Consider the following 17,544-nt stretch of genomic DNA (forward strand, 5'->3'; position numbering starts at 1 on the left):
CGGGGCAGCTCCGGCCATCGGGCGCGAGGGAGGCGAAGAAGTCGGGCGGCGGCGCGGAGGCGTTGGGCTCGGGGGGCCGTTCGCGGGCTCTCCCGGGCCGGCGGCGGCGGCGGGCAGGCGTGCCACGTGTCGCGATGCAGCTGGCTGGGTGTGGTGGCGGACGCGTTCGGCCGGGAGCGGACGTGTCCGTCGGTGGCGGGATGCGCTTTTTTTAGACTAGGGTTTCGGGGGAAGAGAGACCCGAAAACGAAGGGGTTCTATTTATAGGCATAAGTGGAGCTAGGAGAGTCCAAATGAGGTGCGGTTTTCGGCCACGCGATCGTGATCGAACGCTCTAGATGATGAAACAGAGTTTGGTGGGTTTTGGGCCAAATTTGATGGGTGTTGGGCTGCAACACACACGAGGCCTTTTCGGTCCCTCGGTTAACCGTTGGAGTATCGAACGAAGTCCAAATGATACGAAACTTGACAGGCGGTCTACCGGTAGTAAACCAAGGCCGCATGACAAGTCTCGGTCTAATCCGGAAATGTTTAATCCCCACACGCGAAAGAAAGCTAGAAATGACCACCGGAGGAGAACGAAGCGCCGGAATGCAAAACGGACAACGGCAAAAATGCTCGAATGCATGAGATGAACACGTATGTGAATGCAATGCACATGATGACATGATATGAGATGCATGAAAACGAAAACAACACACGGAGACAAAGATCCGAACCCGAGAAATAAATATAACTTAACGCCGGAAACGGCAAGAGTTGGAGTACAAATTGGGAAAGTTATATCTGGAGCGTTACAACACTCCACCACTACGAAAAGATCTCGTCCGAGATCTAGGACTGAAAGAATGCCGGGTACTCAGAACGGAGGTGATCCTCGCATTCCCAGGTAGCTTCACGGTCGGAATGGTGAGACCACTTGACTTTGAGAAATTTGATTGACTTGTTGCGGGTCTTGCGTTCAGTCTCTTCAAGAATAGCAACTTGGTGCTCACGATAGGAGAGATCTTCTTGGAGCTCAATGTCCTCTAAGTTGACTGTGCGGTCAGGTGTCTTGAAGCACTTCCGAAGCTGAGAGACGTGGAACACATCATGAACATTTGCAAAGTTTGAAGGAAGCTCGAGTTGATAGGCGAGGTCGCCTCTCTTGCTGACAATCTTGAAAGGTCCCACGTATCTAGGGGCAAGCTTCCCTTTGATACCGAAGCGACGAGTACCTTTCATAGGAGAGACGCGGAGGTAAACATGATCTCCGATCTCGAAAGCCAAATCACGGTGCTTACTATCATAGTAGCTCTTCTGGCGGGATTGGGCTGCTTTGAGGTTATCACGAATGACTTTGCACATTTCCTCTGCCTCTATGATTAAGTCATTACCCAGCTTTGAGGTTTCAGACCAGTTGAGAGGGGTACGGCACTTCCTGCCATACAGAATTTCAAATGGGGCCTTGCCCGAACTTGCTTGAAAACTGTTGTTGTAGGAAAATTCAGCATAAGGAAGACAATCTTCCCACTTCATGTCGAAGGAGATCACACAAGCCCTGAGCATATCTTCAAGAATCTGGTTGACACGCTCGACTTGACCGCTTGTTTGAGGATGGAAAGCAGTGCTGAAGCGGATGTTGGTGCCCATGGCCTTCTGAAAAGAATCCCAAAACTTAGAGGTAAAGATGCTGCCAAGGTCTGAAGATATCACTTGAGGAATACCATGCAGAGAGACAATACGAGAGGTATAGAGTTCCGCCAATTGATCTGCAGTGATCGACTCTTTGAGAGGCAGAAAATGAGCCACTTTGGTGAGCTTGTCGATGACAACGAATATAGCATCATTGCCACGCTTGGACTTTGGAAACCCAGTCACGAAGTCCATTTCAATGTGGTCAAACTTCCATTCTGGAATGGCAAGAGGTTGGAGTAGACCTGCTGGCCTTTGGTGTTCTGCCTTCACTCTTCTGCAGACATCACATTCATTCACGAATTGAGCGATCTCACGCTTCATTCGAGTCCACCAATAAGCTTGCTTGAGGTCCTGATACATCTTCGTACTCCCAGGGTGGATGGAGAGGAGAGAATTGTGAGCCTCGTTCATGATCACTTTACGGAGTTCGCCTTTGGGTACAACAATTCGATCCTAGAAGAAGAGAGTGTCCTTGTCATCAAGGCGGTAGCACTTGTACTTGGACTGACTCTTGGCAATCCCAATCTTCACCTTTTTCACCATAGCATCAAGAAGCTGGGCTTGGCGAATTTGGTCTTCTAAGGTGGGAGAGACTTGAAGGTTGGCGAGGAAACCTTGAGGAACAACTTGCAGGTTCAGTTTGCGGAAAGCTTCACAAAGCTCGGGTTGATAAGGCTTAAGAATCAGACTGTTGCAATACGCTTTTCTGCTCAAAGCGTCAGCAATCACATTAGCCTTGCCTGGAGTATACTCGATACTCGGATTATACTCTTGAATCATTTCGACCCATCGAGTCTGCCTGAGGTTGAGATTAGGCTGAGTGAAGATGTACTTGAGACTCTTGTGATCAGTAAAAATATCCACTTTTCTTCCCAATAGAAGATGTCTCCAAGTCAACAGAGCATGCACAACTGCCGCCAACTCGAGATCATGAGTGGGGTAGTTCTTCTCATTTGGCTTCAACTGGCGAGAGGTATAAGCAACAACTTTCTTCTCTTGCATCAAATCTGCACCGAGACCTTGGAGAGATGCATCACAAAAGACCTCGTACGGTTTGGATTCATCAGGCGGAGTCAAAACTGGAGCAGTGATCAACTTCTCTTTCAAAGTGTTGAAAGCAATATCACACTCCAGAGACCAAACGTACTTGACGTGCTTCTAAAGAAGATTTGAGAGACGCTTTGGGATCTTAGAAAAGTTTTCAACGAATCTTCGGCAATAGCTTGCGAGACCAAGGAAACTACGGAGTTGCTTCACGTTCTGAGGAGGTTCCCACTTCACAATTGCAGACACCTTCTCAGGATTCACGGCAATGCCCTTGGCAGAGATGATATGACCAAGATAAAGAACCTCATCGAGCCAAAATTCACACTTGGAGAACTTGGCGTAGAACTGATGTTCCCTGAGCTTATCGAGAACCAAACGCAAGTGTTTGGCATGATCTTCCTTGTTCTTGGAGAAAACCAGAATGTCGTCGAGATAGACCAAAACGAAGTCATTGATGTAGGCGTTGAAGATGAAGTTCATCATTCGAGAGAACGTCGGAGGAGCATTGACGAGGCCAAAAGACATGACAGTGTATTCATATGAACCAAAGCTTGTTCTGAACGCCGTCTTGGGAATATCTTGTTCACGGATACGAATCTGATGATAACCCATATGGAGATCAAGCTTGGAGAATACTTGAGCACCTTTGAGTTGTTCGAATAGCTCATTGATGTTGGGAAGTGGGTATTTATTCTTGATGGTCTTCTTGTTCACTGGACGGTAATCAACACAAAGTCGGTCTGATCCATCCTTCTTCTTCACAAAAAGAACACCACAACCCCACGGAGAAGAACTAGGCCGGATGAGACCCATTCTCTCTTGCTCATCGAGTTGTTTCTTCAGCTCCTTCAACTCTTCAGGTCCGAGCTTGTAAGGACGCTTGCACATAGGTTTTGTGTCGGGCTCAAGATCAATAACGAATTCAACTGGCCGGTGCGGAGGCATTCCTGGGAGCTCTTCTGGAAAGACGTCTTGATACTCACAAACGACTGGAATTTGCGAGATAGCGTCCAATTCACCCTTCTCATTGAGAGAAAACAGACGGATGGTATCATCACGAGCGGCAAAGACAATTACATCCTCAGACGAATGAGTCAATTGAATCTGCCTTGCAGCACAATCAAGCTGAGCCTTGTGCTTGGAAAGCCAATCCATTCCGAGAATAAGATCAATATCAGAGTCACCAAGAACCACCGGAGAAGAGAGAAACTTGTAGTCGCCCAAAGTGATTGTAACATCCGGAACGCATACTCGAGATGTCAACAGACTGGCCGGAGAGTCAATAGACAACGGTCTCGGCAACATTTGAGTAACAAAATCATGCTTGGAAGCAAAAGGTCTCGAGATGAAACAATGCGATGCACCAGTATCAAAAAGTACTTTTGCAGGAATATCATTAACAGGAAGGTTACCCATGATGACATCTGAAGAATCCTCTGCCTGAGCTGCATTCACCATATTGACCTTGGCATGCTTGGGATTATGCTTGACCACAGCTGTACTTGCCGATCTCACAGGAGGAGGAGGAGGAAGACGCCTATGGTTGAAACACTTGTTGGCGTAGTGACCCTTTTCTTGTCACTTGTTGCACGTGACCTCTGAAAGCGGACTGTGGTACGGAGCACTCGGTCTTGGAGGTTGAGACGAAGACTTGTTCTGAAAGCCTGGGTTGGGTGGGTGGGAGGAACCACTGCCACCTTTGCTCTTCTGCTGATACGGCTGACAGAACGGGGGAGGAGGAAGCCAATACTTCTGCTGCTTGGCCACTTGAGTAGAGGAAGAAGGAATAGCATCTCTGGCTCGCTTCCTGGAAGCATCACACCTCAACTGAGCAGCCTCTTGCTTCAGTGCCATGTTGTAGAACGCATCGTATCTCAACGGCTCAAAGAGGAGAAGAGCGAGCTGAATTTCTTCTCTGAGGCCACCCCTGAACTGGTATATCATGCTCTTCTCATCTGGGACGTCCTGCTTGGCAAAGCGGGCGAGCTTCTGGAACAGCTTGTTGTAGTCATAGACAGACAAAGAGCCTTGCTTCAGATTGCGGAATTCCTAACGCTTACTCTCAACCACACTTTGAGGGATGTGATGAGCTTGGAAATCTTGACGGAAATCATCCCAAGTGATCAAACGTCCACCTCTGGAATCCTTGTACTGCTGGAACCATTCTGCTGCCTGATCTTTGAGCTGGAAAGAAGCGAACTTGATGAAATCTTCAGGCCTGACGTTGCTGCATTCAAAATGCTTGCCCAGATCCACAAGCCAATCGTCAGCATCGGAAGCCTCAACACAACTGCTGAACGTCTTTGGCCCATTCGCAAGGAACTGGTTCAGTGTAGCAAAGTGGTGCTGATTGTTGCCTTGATTCCCTTGCCTGCCTTGATTTTGCTCTTGGAGGATTTGCATGATCAACTGTGTGTTTGCATTAGTAGCGGCCATCACAGCTTGCCATGCTTCCGGAGGAGGAGGAGGTGGTGGCGGATCAGGATTCGGAGTCGTGCGCGTTGGAGGAGCCATCCTGAAGAGGTTGACCACCATTAGCACATTGATAGACAAAAATATTGAAGCTGAATCCAACGGAACGAAAATTGCAACATAAAGTCTTCACATCCGAACAAAATGAACGAATGCTTTTCTCTTGAAGTGGTCACATATCCCTAAATTGCAAAGCCACGTAGAATTAGGTAGAAGAATTAAATCAACAAGGTACGGATCAAGAACGAATAATCGGTAAGAAATCCCAATCTCAAACCAATATCCGTGGAAGAAGAACTAGAGCTATGAGAATTCCCACCTATGAAACTCCCGAAATTTTCCGGTTATTGAATCAGGTGTTGGGGATAGAGGGGAAGCATAATATCTCACCCAAACTAGCAATTCCTACATCCAGCTGTATCCATCCTTCAACACATAACCAAGCAACCTTCGGAAACCATCTACCTCAACCTTCGAAAAGCATCCGTTATACAAGTTATGGCGATACTCCCGAACTCCCGCCCCAGTACTGGGTGGCGTTGAGGTTATCTCACCAACGAACTGCATAAAAGAGATTTTCGATGTCGGCAAACATATCTCAAGTATTCCAGAATTGCAACGATAAAATTATGATGACAACACCTCAGAGCTCAACTCCCCGGGACACTTCCACTAAACCCCTGACAGGAGGCACCAAGACAGTATTCTCATCATAAGCCATCGGAACAAATCCAAGATACTCGTGTGATCCTAAAATTTTTTTAGTGAAATTTGAGAAGAGAAGAGTCAAAACTCTACGTCAGGATGCCTTACCAAAGCGATGAGGAGACTGGGAAGTAAAAAGAATTCCTAAGCTCTCCGATATATATTTCCTAAATGACTCAAAACATTTTTCTAGACACAACTCGGCTTCTAAAAACGATCAAGCAATGGGGCTCCTAAGGTCGGGGAAGGCTCTGATTACCAACTTGTAATGCCCTCGATGCGGCTATAGCTCCCACGTGTCGAGGCATGACTTAGAGACATAACCGCATTGAAAGCAATGTCGCAAGTTAGGCAATCATCACAAACATCCCATGTAATATAGTAATAAAAGGGGAGATACATAGTTGGCTTACACTCGCCACATCACATCAAAGTACATAAATAACATCCATCATTCAAACACTCATGGCCCGACTATGGCGCCAAAATAGAAAAGAACCCAACATGCGACAAGGCCCTGAATCGAACCCCAACTAGGCACCACTACTGATCATCAGGAAAAGACACGTAGTAACGCTGAGAGTCCTCGTCGAACTCCCACTTCAGCTCGTACTCGTCACCTGGAGCGAAAACACCTGGACCTGCATCTGGAGTTATAGTATCTGTGAGCCACAGGGACTCAGCAATCTCGCACCCTCGCGATCAAAACTATTTAAGCTTATAGGAAGGATAAGTCAAGTATATGTGGAGCTGCAGCAAGTGACTAGCATATGTGGTGCTAACTTATACGCAAAAGAGAGCGAGAAGAGGAGGCAAAGCGCGAGCGAGAATCTAGAGGAACAGCCTACGCAAGCATAACTCCAACACCGTGTCCACTTCCCGGACTCCGCCGAGAAGGGGCCATCACGGTAACACACAAAGTTGATTCATTTTAATTAAGTTTAGTTCAAGTTATCTACAACCGGACATTAACAAATTCCCATCTGCCCATAACCGCGGGCACGGCTTTCGAAAGTTCAATCCCTGCAGGGGAGTCCCAACTTAGCCCATGACAAGCTCTCACGGTCAACGAAGGAATAGACCTCCACCCAAGACACACCGATCAGACTCGGTATCCCGGTACAACAAGATGATTCGACAGGTTAAAAAAAGTCCAGCAACACCGCTCGAATGTGCCGACAAATCCCGATAGGAGCTGCACATATCTCGTTCTCAGGGCACACTCAGATGAGCAATCCGTACAGCTAAAACCAGCCCTTGAGTTTCCCTGAGGTGGTGCTGCACAGGGCTCTAGTTCGGACCAACACTCAGAGGAGCACTGGCCCGTGGGGGGCTAAAATAAAGATGACCCTCGGGCTCCGGAAACCCAAGGGAAAAGAGGGTAGGTGGCAAATGGTAAAACCAATGTTGGGCATTGCTGGAAAAGCTTTAATCAAGGCGAACTATCAAGGGGTTCCCATTATATCCCAACCGCGTGAGGGACGCAAAAATCCGGGAACATAACACCGATATGACGGAAACTAGGGCGGCAAGAGTGGAACAAAACACTAGGCGAGAGGCCGAGCCTTCCACCCTTTACCAAGTATACAGATGCATTAATATAACATAGCAATATAATGATATCCCAACAAGTAAATAAATGATCCAATAAGGAACGGCTCCAATCTTCACCTGCAACTAGCAACGCTATAAGAAGGGCTGAGCAAAGCGGTAACATGGCCAATCAATGGTTTGCTAGGACAAGGTGGGTTAGAGGTTCAACATGGCAATTGCGAGGCTGACAAGCAAAAGGTAAGCATCATAGCATTGGCATAGCAAGAGCGAGCAAACTAGCATAGCAAAGATAGTAGTGATTTCGAGGGTATGATCATCTTGCCTGCAAAGCTGTCAGAGTTGACTGGATCCTCAAAAGCACACTCAACGGGCTCCTCGTTAACGAACTCGTCTCCCGGATCTACCCAAACAACAGAAACAAGCAACAAGGATACAATCAACCACGTGCAAGGACAAACAATAAGATGCAAAGATGACATGCTATGCGGGATGCGATGCGGGATGCAAAATGCAAGATGTGACAGGAAATGCATGAACCTGGCCTCAACTTGGAAAACCAAGTGTGCCACTGGATAGGGGGGATGAAATCGCTTGAAAACGATATAAAGACCATTGGAATCGGAGTTACGGTTTGGAAATGGCAAGCGTTTTAAGATATGACACCGGTCTGCGATTTACAGCAAGTAGGCATCTAAATGCAATGAAATGAACATGCTACAGCCACCAAAAAAGACAACAAAATACATGGCAGGGATGTACACAAGACGCTTATCAAAAGACTAGCACTGAGCCACGGCCAAATCATCCATTAAGAGGTTCAAACAAGCATGGCAAAAACGAAAATGCAAAACAGATTTCAGACTTAGTGAAATTAACACTAGTCTGAAATTTCAGACCACGATGCTCTCTTCGGAGCAGCAAAACAACATGATACATGACCTGATTATGACAAGTAAGAACATGGCATGGAGCTACTCAACAATCTTAACAAAAGACCCAAAGTGACCTGGGGCCAAAAGGGTTCACAAAATATACTAACGAGCCCACGAACATAGCTCAAACACAATCAGTTTTCAGACTTAGTGAAAACTGAGACATGCTGAAATTTAACTCACGAAGGCATGTAAACAAGCTCGATGCACTCACTACGGTGCGAGTCATGGCAAGGCAAGCATACATCCATTAAGAAGACACAAAATGCTAACTAGACATGGCAAGAACAATGGCATAGCATGCATGGATCAACTACAATAGCACCGGAAAAATCGCAAACAAGTTAACGATCTGCCCAAATACACAACGAAGCAAAAGTTGAGCTCGATTGACTCAAGCTAGGGTGCACCAAACTTGCAAGTAAAGACATGGATGGATAGAGCATAATATGATTAACAAAAGTCCCTTACTGATCATCCTCAAAAGAGGCACGGATCATTAGGAAACAAGCTAAACATATGGCATCATGAACTAAATAATCCCAGACTTGGTGAAAACAACTGTCCCTGAAAACACATTTCCCAGGTGCCTCTCTTTGCAAGCTTGCACAAGTCACCACACACATCCTAAAAATGCATGGATTGCACCTCTGGAAAGAAGACAAAATGCTTAATAAAACATATGAAGGACTCACAGGCATATCATGCACTGAAAAATCATGGCAAAAATGACAAAAGCCTAAGATGAACTAGCAGATCTGACAATTATCTCATGAAGCCTCCTTCTAGAAGCATTTCGGGTATCAAGATGAACTCAAATAAAAATGATGCAATGGAATGAAATGATGTACTCTTCCAGACGAACATTTTGATATAATATATGTCCAAAACAGAGCTATGGATGCGGAGATATGACAGGTCAAAGATTGCTCGAAAATTAGGGTTGGAGGGGAAAAAGTCAACCGTTCAAAATATCTCAGATCTCAGATCTGAGATCCGGGCAGCGCGGAAACCGAGGTTGGCCGGGCTACTGTAGCTCGAGGTCACCGAAAATGTCGGGGAAGGAGGCCGGACGTGGGGAGGAGGAGGAGGACGACGGGGCCGGCCGGATCCGACGATGGGCGGCGGTGGCGAGGTCGGTGGCGCGGGCTCGGCGCCGGGCGGGGCGGCGGCGATGGTGGCGGCGAGCAGCGGTCGCCAGCCGGCGTCGAGGTCGGTGCAGCTCCGGCGGCGCGCGGGGCAGCTCCGGCCACCGAGTGCGAGGGAGGCGAAGAAGTCGGGCGGCGGCGCGGAGGCGTTGGGCTCGGGGGGCCGTTCGCGGGCTCTCCCGGGCCGGCGGCGGCGGCGGGCAGGCGTGCCACGTGTCGTGATGCGGCTGGCTGGGCGCGGTGGCGGACGCGTCCGGCCGGGGGCGGACGTGTCCGTCGGTGGCGGGATGCGTTTTTTTTTAGACTAGGGTTTCGGGGGAAGATTGATCCGAAAACGAAGGGGTTCTATTTATAGGCATAAGTGGAGTTAGGAGAGTCCAAATGAGGTGCGGTTTTCGGCCACGCGATCGTGATCGAACGCTCTAGATGATGGAACAGAGTTTGGTGGGTTTTGGGCCAAATTTGAGGGGTGTTGGGCTGCAACACACACGAGGCCTTTTCGGTCCCTCGGTTAACCGTTGGAGTATCAAACGAAGTCCAAATGATACGAAACTTGACAGGCGGTCTACCGGTAGTAAACCAAGGCCGCATGACAAGTCTCGGTCCAATCCGGAAATATTTAATCCCCACACACGAAAGAAAGCTAGAAATGACCACCGGAGGAGAACGAAGCACCGGAATGCAAAATGGACAACGGGAAAAATGCTCGAATGCATGAGATGAACACGTATGCGAATGCAATGCACATGATGACATGATATGATATGCATGAAAACGAAAACAACACACGGAGACAAAGACCTGAACCCGAGAAATAAATATAACTTAACGCCGGAAACGGCAAGAGTTGGAGTACAAATTGGGAAAGTTATATCTGGGGCGTTACAAATAGACCCGGGGGCCATAGGTTTTACTAGTGGCTTCTCTCAAGAGCATAAGTATTCTACGGTGGGTGAACAAATTACTGTTGAGCAATTGACAGAATTGAGCATAGTTATGAGAATATCTAGGCATGATCATGTATATAGGCATCACGTCCGTGACAAGTAGATCGAAACGATTCTGCATCTACTACTATTACTCCACTCATCGACCGCTATCCAGCATGCATCTAGAGTATTAAGTTAAAAACAGGGTAACGCCTTAAGCAAGATGACAGGATGTAGAGAGATAAATTCATGCAATATGAAATAAACCCCATCTTGTTATCCTCGATGGCAATGATACAATACGTGCCTTGCTGCCCCTTTTGTCACTGGGTAAGGACACCGCAAGATCGAACCCAAAGCTAAGCACTTCTCCCATGGCAAGAACTACCAATCTAGTTGGCCAAACCAAATGGATAATTCGAAGAGACATGTAAAGATAACCAATCATACATAAAAGAATTCAGAGAAGATTCAAATATTATTCATAGATAGACTTGATCATAAACCCACAATTCATCGGTCTCAACAAACACATCGCAAAAAGAAGATTACATCGAATAGATCTCCACAAGAGAGGGGGAGAACTTTGTATTGAGATTCAAAGAGAGAGAAGAAGTCATGTAGCTACTAACTATGGACCCGAAGGTCTGAGGTAAACTACTCACACTTCATCGGAGGGGCTAGGATGATGTAGAAGCCCTCCGTGATGACGGCCCTCTTCCGGCGGAGCTCCGGAACAGGCCCCAAGATGGGATCTCATGGATACAGAAAGTTGCGGCGGTGGAATTAGGTTTTTGGCTCCTGTTCTGATCGTTTGGGGGTACGTGTGTATATATAGGAGGAAGAAGTACATCGGAGGAGCAACGAGGGGCCCACGAGGCAGGGGGCGCGCCCTAGGGGGGCGCGCCCACCACCCTCGTGACCGCCTCTTTTTTTCCTTGGAGCAGGGTCCAAGTCTCCTGGATCACGTTCCCGAATATTTTATTCTGTTTGGACTCCGTTTGATATTCCGTTTATCTGAAACACAAAAATAGGCAAAAAAACATCAATTCTGGGCTGGGCCTCCGGTTAATAGGTTAGTCCCAAAAATAATATAAAAGTGGAAAATAAAGCCCAATATAATCCAAAATAGTAGATAATATAGCATGGAGCAATCAAAAATTATAGATACGTTGAAGACGTATCCACATCTTATAAAGATGGAATAATTTTCATTTAGTGGCCATGTTTCCGTCGTTAACTAGACACATATGATTACTTACTCAATCTCAAGACTTGTCGATTCAGTTTATCAGGATACTCATAGGAGCCGAGGAGTATAAAAAAATACTCTTGTTGTAAAGAAATATAAAAATGTTTAGATCATTATTTTATTTTAATGATCTAAAGGTTTTTATATTTGTTTACGGAGGGAGTACATATATTTTGTGAAACCTATACAAAGAAGTGACTTTTTTTTTCTCTGGCGGGCCTTTTCGTTACCGCCAACAAGAGCTAAAGTGTAGCTAATGATTTCGCTCCCGTCCTCCTTATCCTCTCTCTCTAAAACATACCTTTAATGCGTCGTGATCTCTCTCCTCCAATCCCGACAAAGTACACCATCATCTCCTGCCTTGATGTTCTCCCTCGCTCTCTCTCCCCCCTCTCTCTCTCTCCACCTTCGCTCCCCTTCCCTATCATATGCTCCTCCCCCTCCTCCAGCCATCGTCTTCCCTGCAGCGCACAGACGAGGCACACCCACCAAAACACCATAAAATAGTGCTTGTTGATTGATCTCCACGGGCGCCCATCTCTCTCTCATCATCATACTACCATATGAAAAATATTTCTCGCCAACCTAGCTAGAGTGTTTCCCTAACAGCTAGCTCCCCCCTCTCTCTCTCTCTCCTGTTCGATCTCTTTCTCACTCTTAGCGCCGCCGCCGCCGCCACCACCGCCGTCCCCACATCACCTAACCAGCTGAGCAAAACCCCACAAGAACAGCTCGGTACGTCACCGAACCCACCGCTCAACTTCCCCCAACCAAAAGACAGCACCGTGTGTTCTCGTGTGTATATGTCTATGGCCTAATCGAGACCATGGACGTTACCGGGGACGCCGGTGGAGGTCGCCGCCCCAACTTCCCCCTGCAGCTCCTCGAGAAGAAGGAGGAGCATCCGTGCTCCATCTCCCCGGCTGCTGGGCTCGGGACGAATGGGTCGGCGACGGGGGAGCTGCAGGTGCGGAAGGCGGCACCGCCTAAGCGGACCACGAGCAAGGACCGGCATACGAAGGTGGACGGGCGCGGCCGCCGCATCCGGATGCCGGCGATCTGCGCGGCGCGGGTGTTCCAGCTGACGCGGGAACTGGGGCACAAGACGGACGGCGAGACCATCGAGTGGCTCCTGCAGCAGGCGGAGCCCGCTGTGATCGCGGCCACCGGCACAGGCACCATCCCGGCCAACTTCACATCTCTCAACATCTCCCTCCGCTCCTCCGGCTCCATGCTCTCCACCATACCCGCCCACCTCCGCGCCGCCGGCCTGCCGGGGTCTCGCTTTGGAGGTGGCCCACGGGCGGACGCGTGGGACCGCTTCGTCGGTCTCGGGTTCGGCGGTGGCCTCGAGAGCCCGGCCTCCACCACCACCTCGTCGTCGTCCCCGCTGCTGCTGAGCTTCCACTCCGGAAGCGTCGGCCTCGACGTTTCGCCGTCGTCGGCGACGGCTGCGGCCAACACGGAACTGTCCAGGAAGCGGCGTTGGGAGCAAGAAATGCAGCAGCAGCAACAACAACATCATCACCACCAACAGCAACAGCAGCAACAGTACCAGCAACAGATGGCCGGGTACACGCAGAGCCAAATGCCGGGCACTGTGTGGATGGTGCCGACGAGCAACGCCCAGGCCGCCGGAGCGGCGCCTGCCGGTGGCGGCGAGTCGATCTGGACGTTCCCGCAACCCGGAAGCGGCGGCGGCGGCGGCTCGGCGACCGTGTACCGCGGCGTGCCGAGCGGGCTACATTTCATGAACATCCCCGCGCCGATGGCAGTGCACGCGCAGCAGCTGGGACTCGGCCAGGCCGGCGGCGGCGGATCAGCAGCAGCGGGCGAGGGGCACATGGGGATCCTCGCCGCGCTCAACGCGTACCGTGGGCAGCATGCAGCGGCGTCGGAGGTCACCGTGGCGGGGCACAATGGAGCAGCTGAAGGGACTACTCACCATCAACATCAGAATCAGCATCAGCATCTGCAGCACGGGGGTGGCGAGCCGAACGAGAGCATGAGCGGCAGCGACTCGTAGGACTTCGTGACCGCTGGTCCGTTCGACAGCTTTGGCTTACCAATTTTCGTCTTTGGATTTGTTCTTCTTTGGTTTGTTTCTGTTCTTGACTCGATCGCTTGTTATGGCTTTGTTCCTTCTCCAAATTCTTGCACGGTTCATACGATTGCAACTTGCATTTCATTGCATCAGGGCAAATTATTTGCTATAAAGTCTCTGCAAGCAGCCAGATAGGTGGATCGCCAAACGATCTAAAGAACTTTCTTTTTCTCTCTTTTTAATTTGTATCCTCCGGATCTTGCCAATTAGGGTTTAATACAAATTCTTGGAGAGAAGAGAAATTATGCAAAGCATGGCCGCCATTAATTCTGCATGCTTGCTACTCCCTCCGTCTTATAATATAATAACGTTTTTCAAACTAAGAGGGAGCAATAAGCACGGAGCAGCAATTTTTTTGGCACGCCAGTTGATTCCTCCCCACACACTGAACCTAGCTAGGCCCGAGAAAGGGGTCGCGACGTCCAGACTAGGGCTCGATAATAGTGGATTCAGCAGGAACTTAAACAACTCGTCATTCATTTGTCGATCAATTTAAAACCTTAGTGTCAAAAAGTCCTTTCATGAATCTATGGAAGGAAAACCACCTCTGACTTCACCAAGTCTCCCTTTCTTTGGTCGAAGGCTTTAGGTCAAGATCCTTTTTCCTATCTATTGAAGATGCAAAGAGAGATGCTTCTTCCTCTTCAAGTTGGAAGCGCAAGAAGAAATGTTGTAAATAGGAGTTCCATCTATCACACACTCACCCCACACTCCAACTAACTTCAACATCCATACTCAGCTAGGAGGAAGGTGCCAACGAGACGGAACCAATGACGACGTGATAGGCCATAGAGGCAAGGCGAAGGCTTGATTGGTTCGGGTGCAGGGTGGTAGCTGATGTGGAGTACGATGGGGTTTAGAGGGAAGGTCGGAAGGCGGCGGAGGCTTGACTTATTCGGGTGCCGCGGTGTGGGGGTGCAGGATGGTCGCCGACGTCGAGTACAGTAGGATTTAGAGGGAAGGTCGTGGCGGCGGCGGCGAATCTGTCGGGTTGGTGGGTGCGGTGGCGCAGATTGATGCCGTCCACAGGTGTCGACGGCAAGTGGTCAGGCCAGAATCGGAGGGTGGCACTTCTTGAAGGAAGAAGAAGGCATCTGTACCGTTGGATGGAGATCAGAGGAAGGAGGGGAAAGTGATTGATTGAACTGTTTTTTTTTCTTCTGGCAACTAATAGATAGTCGGCCCCTTCATTGTCCGAACTCCACTGGAGAAGCTACAGTGGCATTAACAAACATGCATGGCTGCCATGCCAATGCCATTGCCCAGCACTTTGTACTCTTCTCTCGTCCAACCGTAAAGCATATTACGTATGTACTATCTTCGTCCTGGTTTTTTAGTCTTCTTTATATTTTATGTCAAATTTTGATTATTAGAGATACAACTAAAAAATATTAATACATGTCACAAAAAATTATATCACCGGATTTGTATTTTTTTTATAACATGCATTAATATTTTTCTAAAGGTCCTTACAGTTCACACGTTAAACGTAGGCTGTCCTCTCCGTGAGGGCTCCGCGCTAGCTTTGTCTAGGAAAACCACTACACCATCACCGTCGACGTTTCGATGTCAAGGGCTGGCTAGAATGTAGCTAGGGTGGTGTAATCTCTTTGTTCGGTTCGAACTGTGCCGGCATCTATATACCTAGTAAAAAGGCCCCTTTGGTTTGAATGCATATGAGCGCGGCCGGTACCGCCCCACTGTAGCACCACCAGCGAAGCGTGCCAAAAAACGGAAGGAGGCGCGGTGCAACAGTGGCGCCCAACAGTAGCGCGCACCGACCGAGCCGGGGCAACGCAGTACTACGTACGCCCATGAAATAATTGCCAAAGCTACAGCGCCAGCGGATTAACCCGGCCATCGCCACCGACGATTCCCGCACGCACGTACTCATCGTCCTTGCATTACGGCGCGCGCGGGGAGCAGGAGCTCGCCCGGTCGACGGTCTCGCGGCCCGGAGAAGGAGCCGTGTACGTGCGAGTGATGGACGCGCGCGCGCGGGGATGCAGGCGGTCCGTGCGCGCGCACGGGACGGGAGCGGGATCGGGCGACAGGCCCACGCGCGGGCTGCTGCGGCTGCCCTGCGACTTACCCCATATGTAAAGCTGCTCGTGGGGGTGGTCCTCGCTGCGCGCCAGGGTTGCCCTTATTGTCGCCCCGCCACGGGCCCGGGTTGAATTGCCGCTGCCTACGGCACTGTACGTACGTACGCGAGTAGACGACCCACCCCTGCTCGATCGGCTGCTCCGGCTACGCGCCACATGCACGGTACGTCCACGCGCCACAGCCCACATGCACGGTACACGGACGGACCAGCGCCCTCGTGAGATCTAGCAGCGCAGATATACCGTCGACAGCCCGGCACGTACGTGCGCAGTGCAAGTTGCGCGCGCGCGCGCTTTGACCGCGTGCGTGCGTGCGGTGGACTAGGACAAGACGAAAAGCGCGCGTGGGGACTGTATTGTTTTGAGTTTCGACGTCAGTACATCACGCTCGCACCAAGTAGCTACAGTCTCCGTTGAAAAGTAAGCAAGCGAATTAACTTACTGACAAAACTGACACTGGTAGATCGATGCATGCAGCTAGACAGCTAGTAGCTGGCTAACTATTCATCCATAATTCATGTGTGGCCATTGATGGGGGATTTGGCGATGGATCGAGCAGGATATGATGATGGGTTTAACTGCAAACATATGTTCAGTCCCAGTCCTTGGATGGGCGGGATGATGCATGGGCATGGCCGCATAATTAGCCACAACGCGGCCGGGCTGCGCAGGCGGGCGCATGCAGTGTGCAGGTGGGAAAAGAGAGAGCTAGCTAGCGCTGCAGGATGAGGCCAATAACGTGCTGGAGCTGTCGGTTGTTCCCTGACCCAAATTGGAGCCCCTCACATGTTGGGCTGATTGGCCGCATTGAGTGCCCTACCCTCCCTTCCTATACCTAAGCTAATGGCCCTGCCTTGTGCACCTGTTGCTTCAGTGCCCGGCCATAACCACATGACATGTACAATATCCTCTTCGCTCAACCTTCCACAACCAGTGCTCAACCGATCCTCTCAAACTTACATTGCTAAGTTGTTCGACACCTCCTTAAACCCAACCCATATCTAAGGCGAATATGGGGAGGTCTGGGCACGGCCTGATGCGTCCGTCCACTAGTAGAAAAAGATCCTAATGTGAAGCACATTAGTCTCGGTTTTTAACTGAACCAGCACTAATGTGACCATCAGTGCCGGTTTCAATAGTTAGGCGGGCGGTGCTCATTAGTACCAATTCGTGGCGAACTTTTAGTACCGGTTCATGCCACGAACCGGTCTAAAGAGGTGGTGGCAGGCTGTTATCAGGCCGGGGCTCCACCAGAACCTTTAGTACCGGTTCATGTCACAAATCAGTACTAGAATTTTTTAGTTGATTCATTTTGTAGCGGTTTTTTAGTCCCACCTCACCAAGCGAGAGGGACTCGCAACGGTTTATAAGCCCTGAGTGCAAAGACGAGGAACGACGATAAAGGAGAGGCGCAATGCTCACCTGCACGTTGCTTAACTTCAGGCCTTGAGGAAATGGTAGACTGCACGGAGCTGTGTGTCCTTTCTCAAAGGCTGAAGCTAAACAGTGTGCAGGTGAGCATTGCGCCTCTCCTTTATTTGTTTAACTTATTACAACTCCATAGCATGTGCTAAAATGTTGAGAGGGTTACTGCAAAAATTGGATGCACTTCGTGTACA

At 49.5% G+C, this 17,544-nt stretch overlaps 1 protein-coding gene across 1 annotated transcript; it reads left to right on the forward strand.

The window, feature by feature from the left end:
- Positions 1-12,072: 12,072 nt before the first annotated feature.
- On the forward strand, positions 12,073-13,968 carry LOC119331821 (transcription factor TCP15-like). The gene has a single exon (XM_037604991.1). The coding sequence runs from the start codon at positions 12,543-12,545 to the stop codon at positions 13,740-13,742; it is 1,200 nt and encodes a 399-aa protein (XP_037460888.1). The 5' UTR covers positions 12,073-12,542; the 3' UTR covers positions 13,743-13,968.
- The last annotated feature ends 3,576 nt before the right edge of the window (positions 13,969-17,544 follow it).

The sequence above is a fragment of the Triticum dicoccoides genome, chromosome 7A (assembly GCF_002162155.2).
Source record: "Triticum dicoccoides isolate Atlit2015 ecotype Zavitan chromosome 7A, WEW_v2.0, whole genome shotgun sequence".
Lineage (NCBI taxonomy): Eukaryota > Viridiplantae > Streptophyta > Magnoliopsida > Poales > Poaceae > Triticum > Triticum dicoccoides.

What these genes read in the sequence shown, in the direction of transcription:
- LOC119331821 (XM_037604991.1), top strand. Translation starts at nt 12,543, where the DNA reads ATGGACGTTACCGGGGACGCCGGTGGAGGTCGCCGCCCCAACTTCCCC.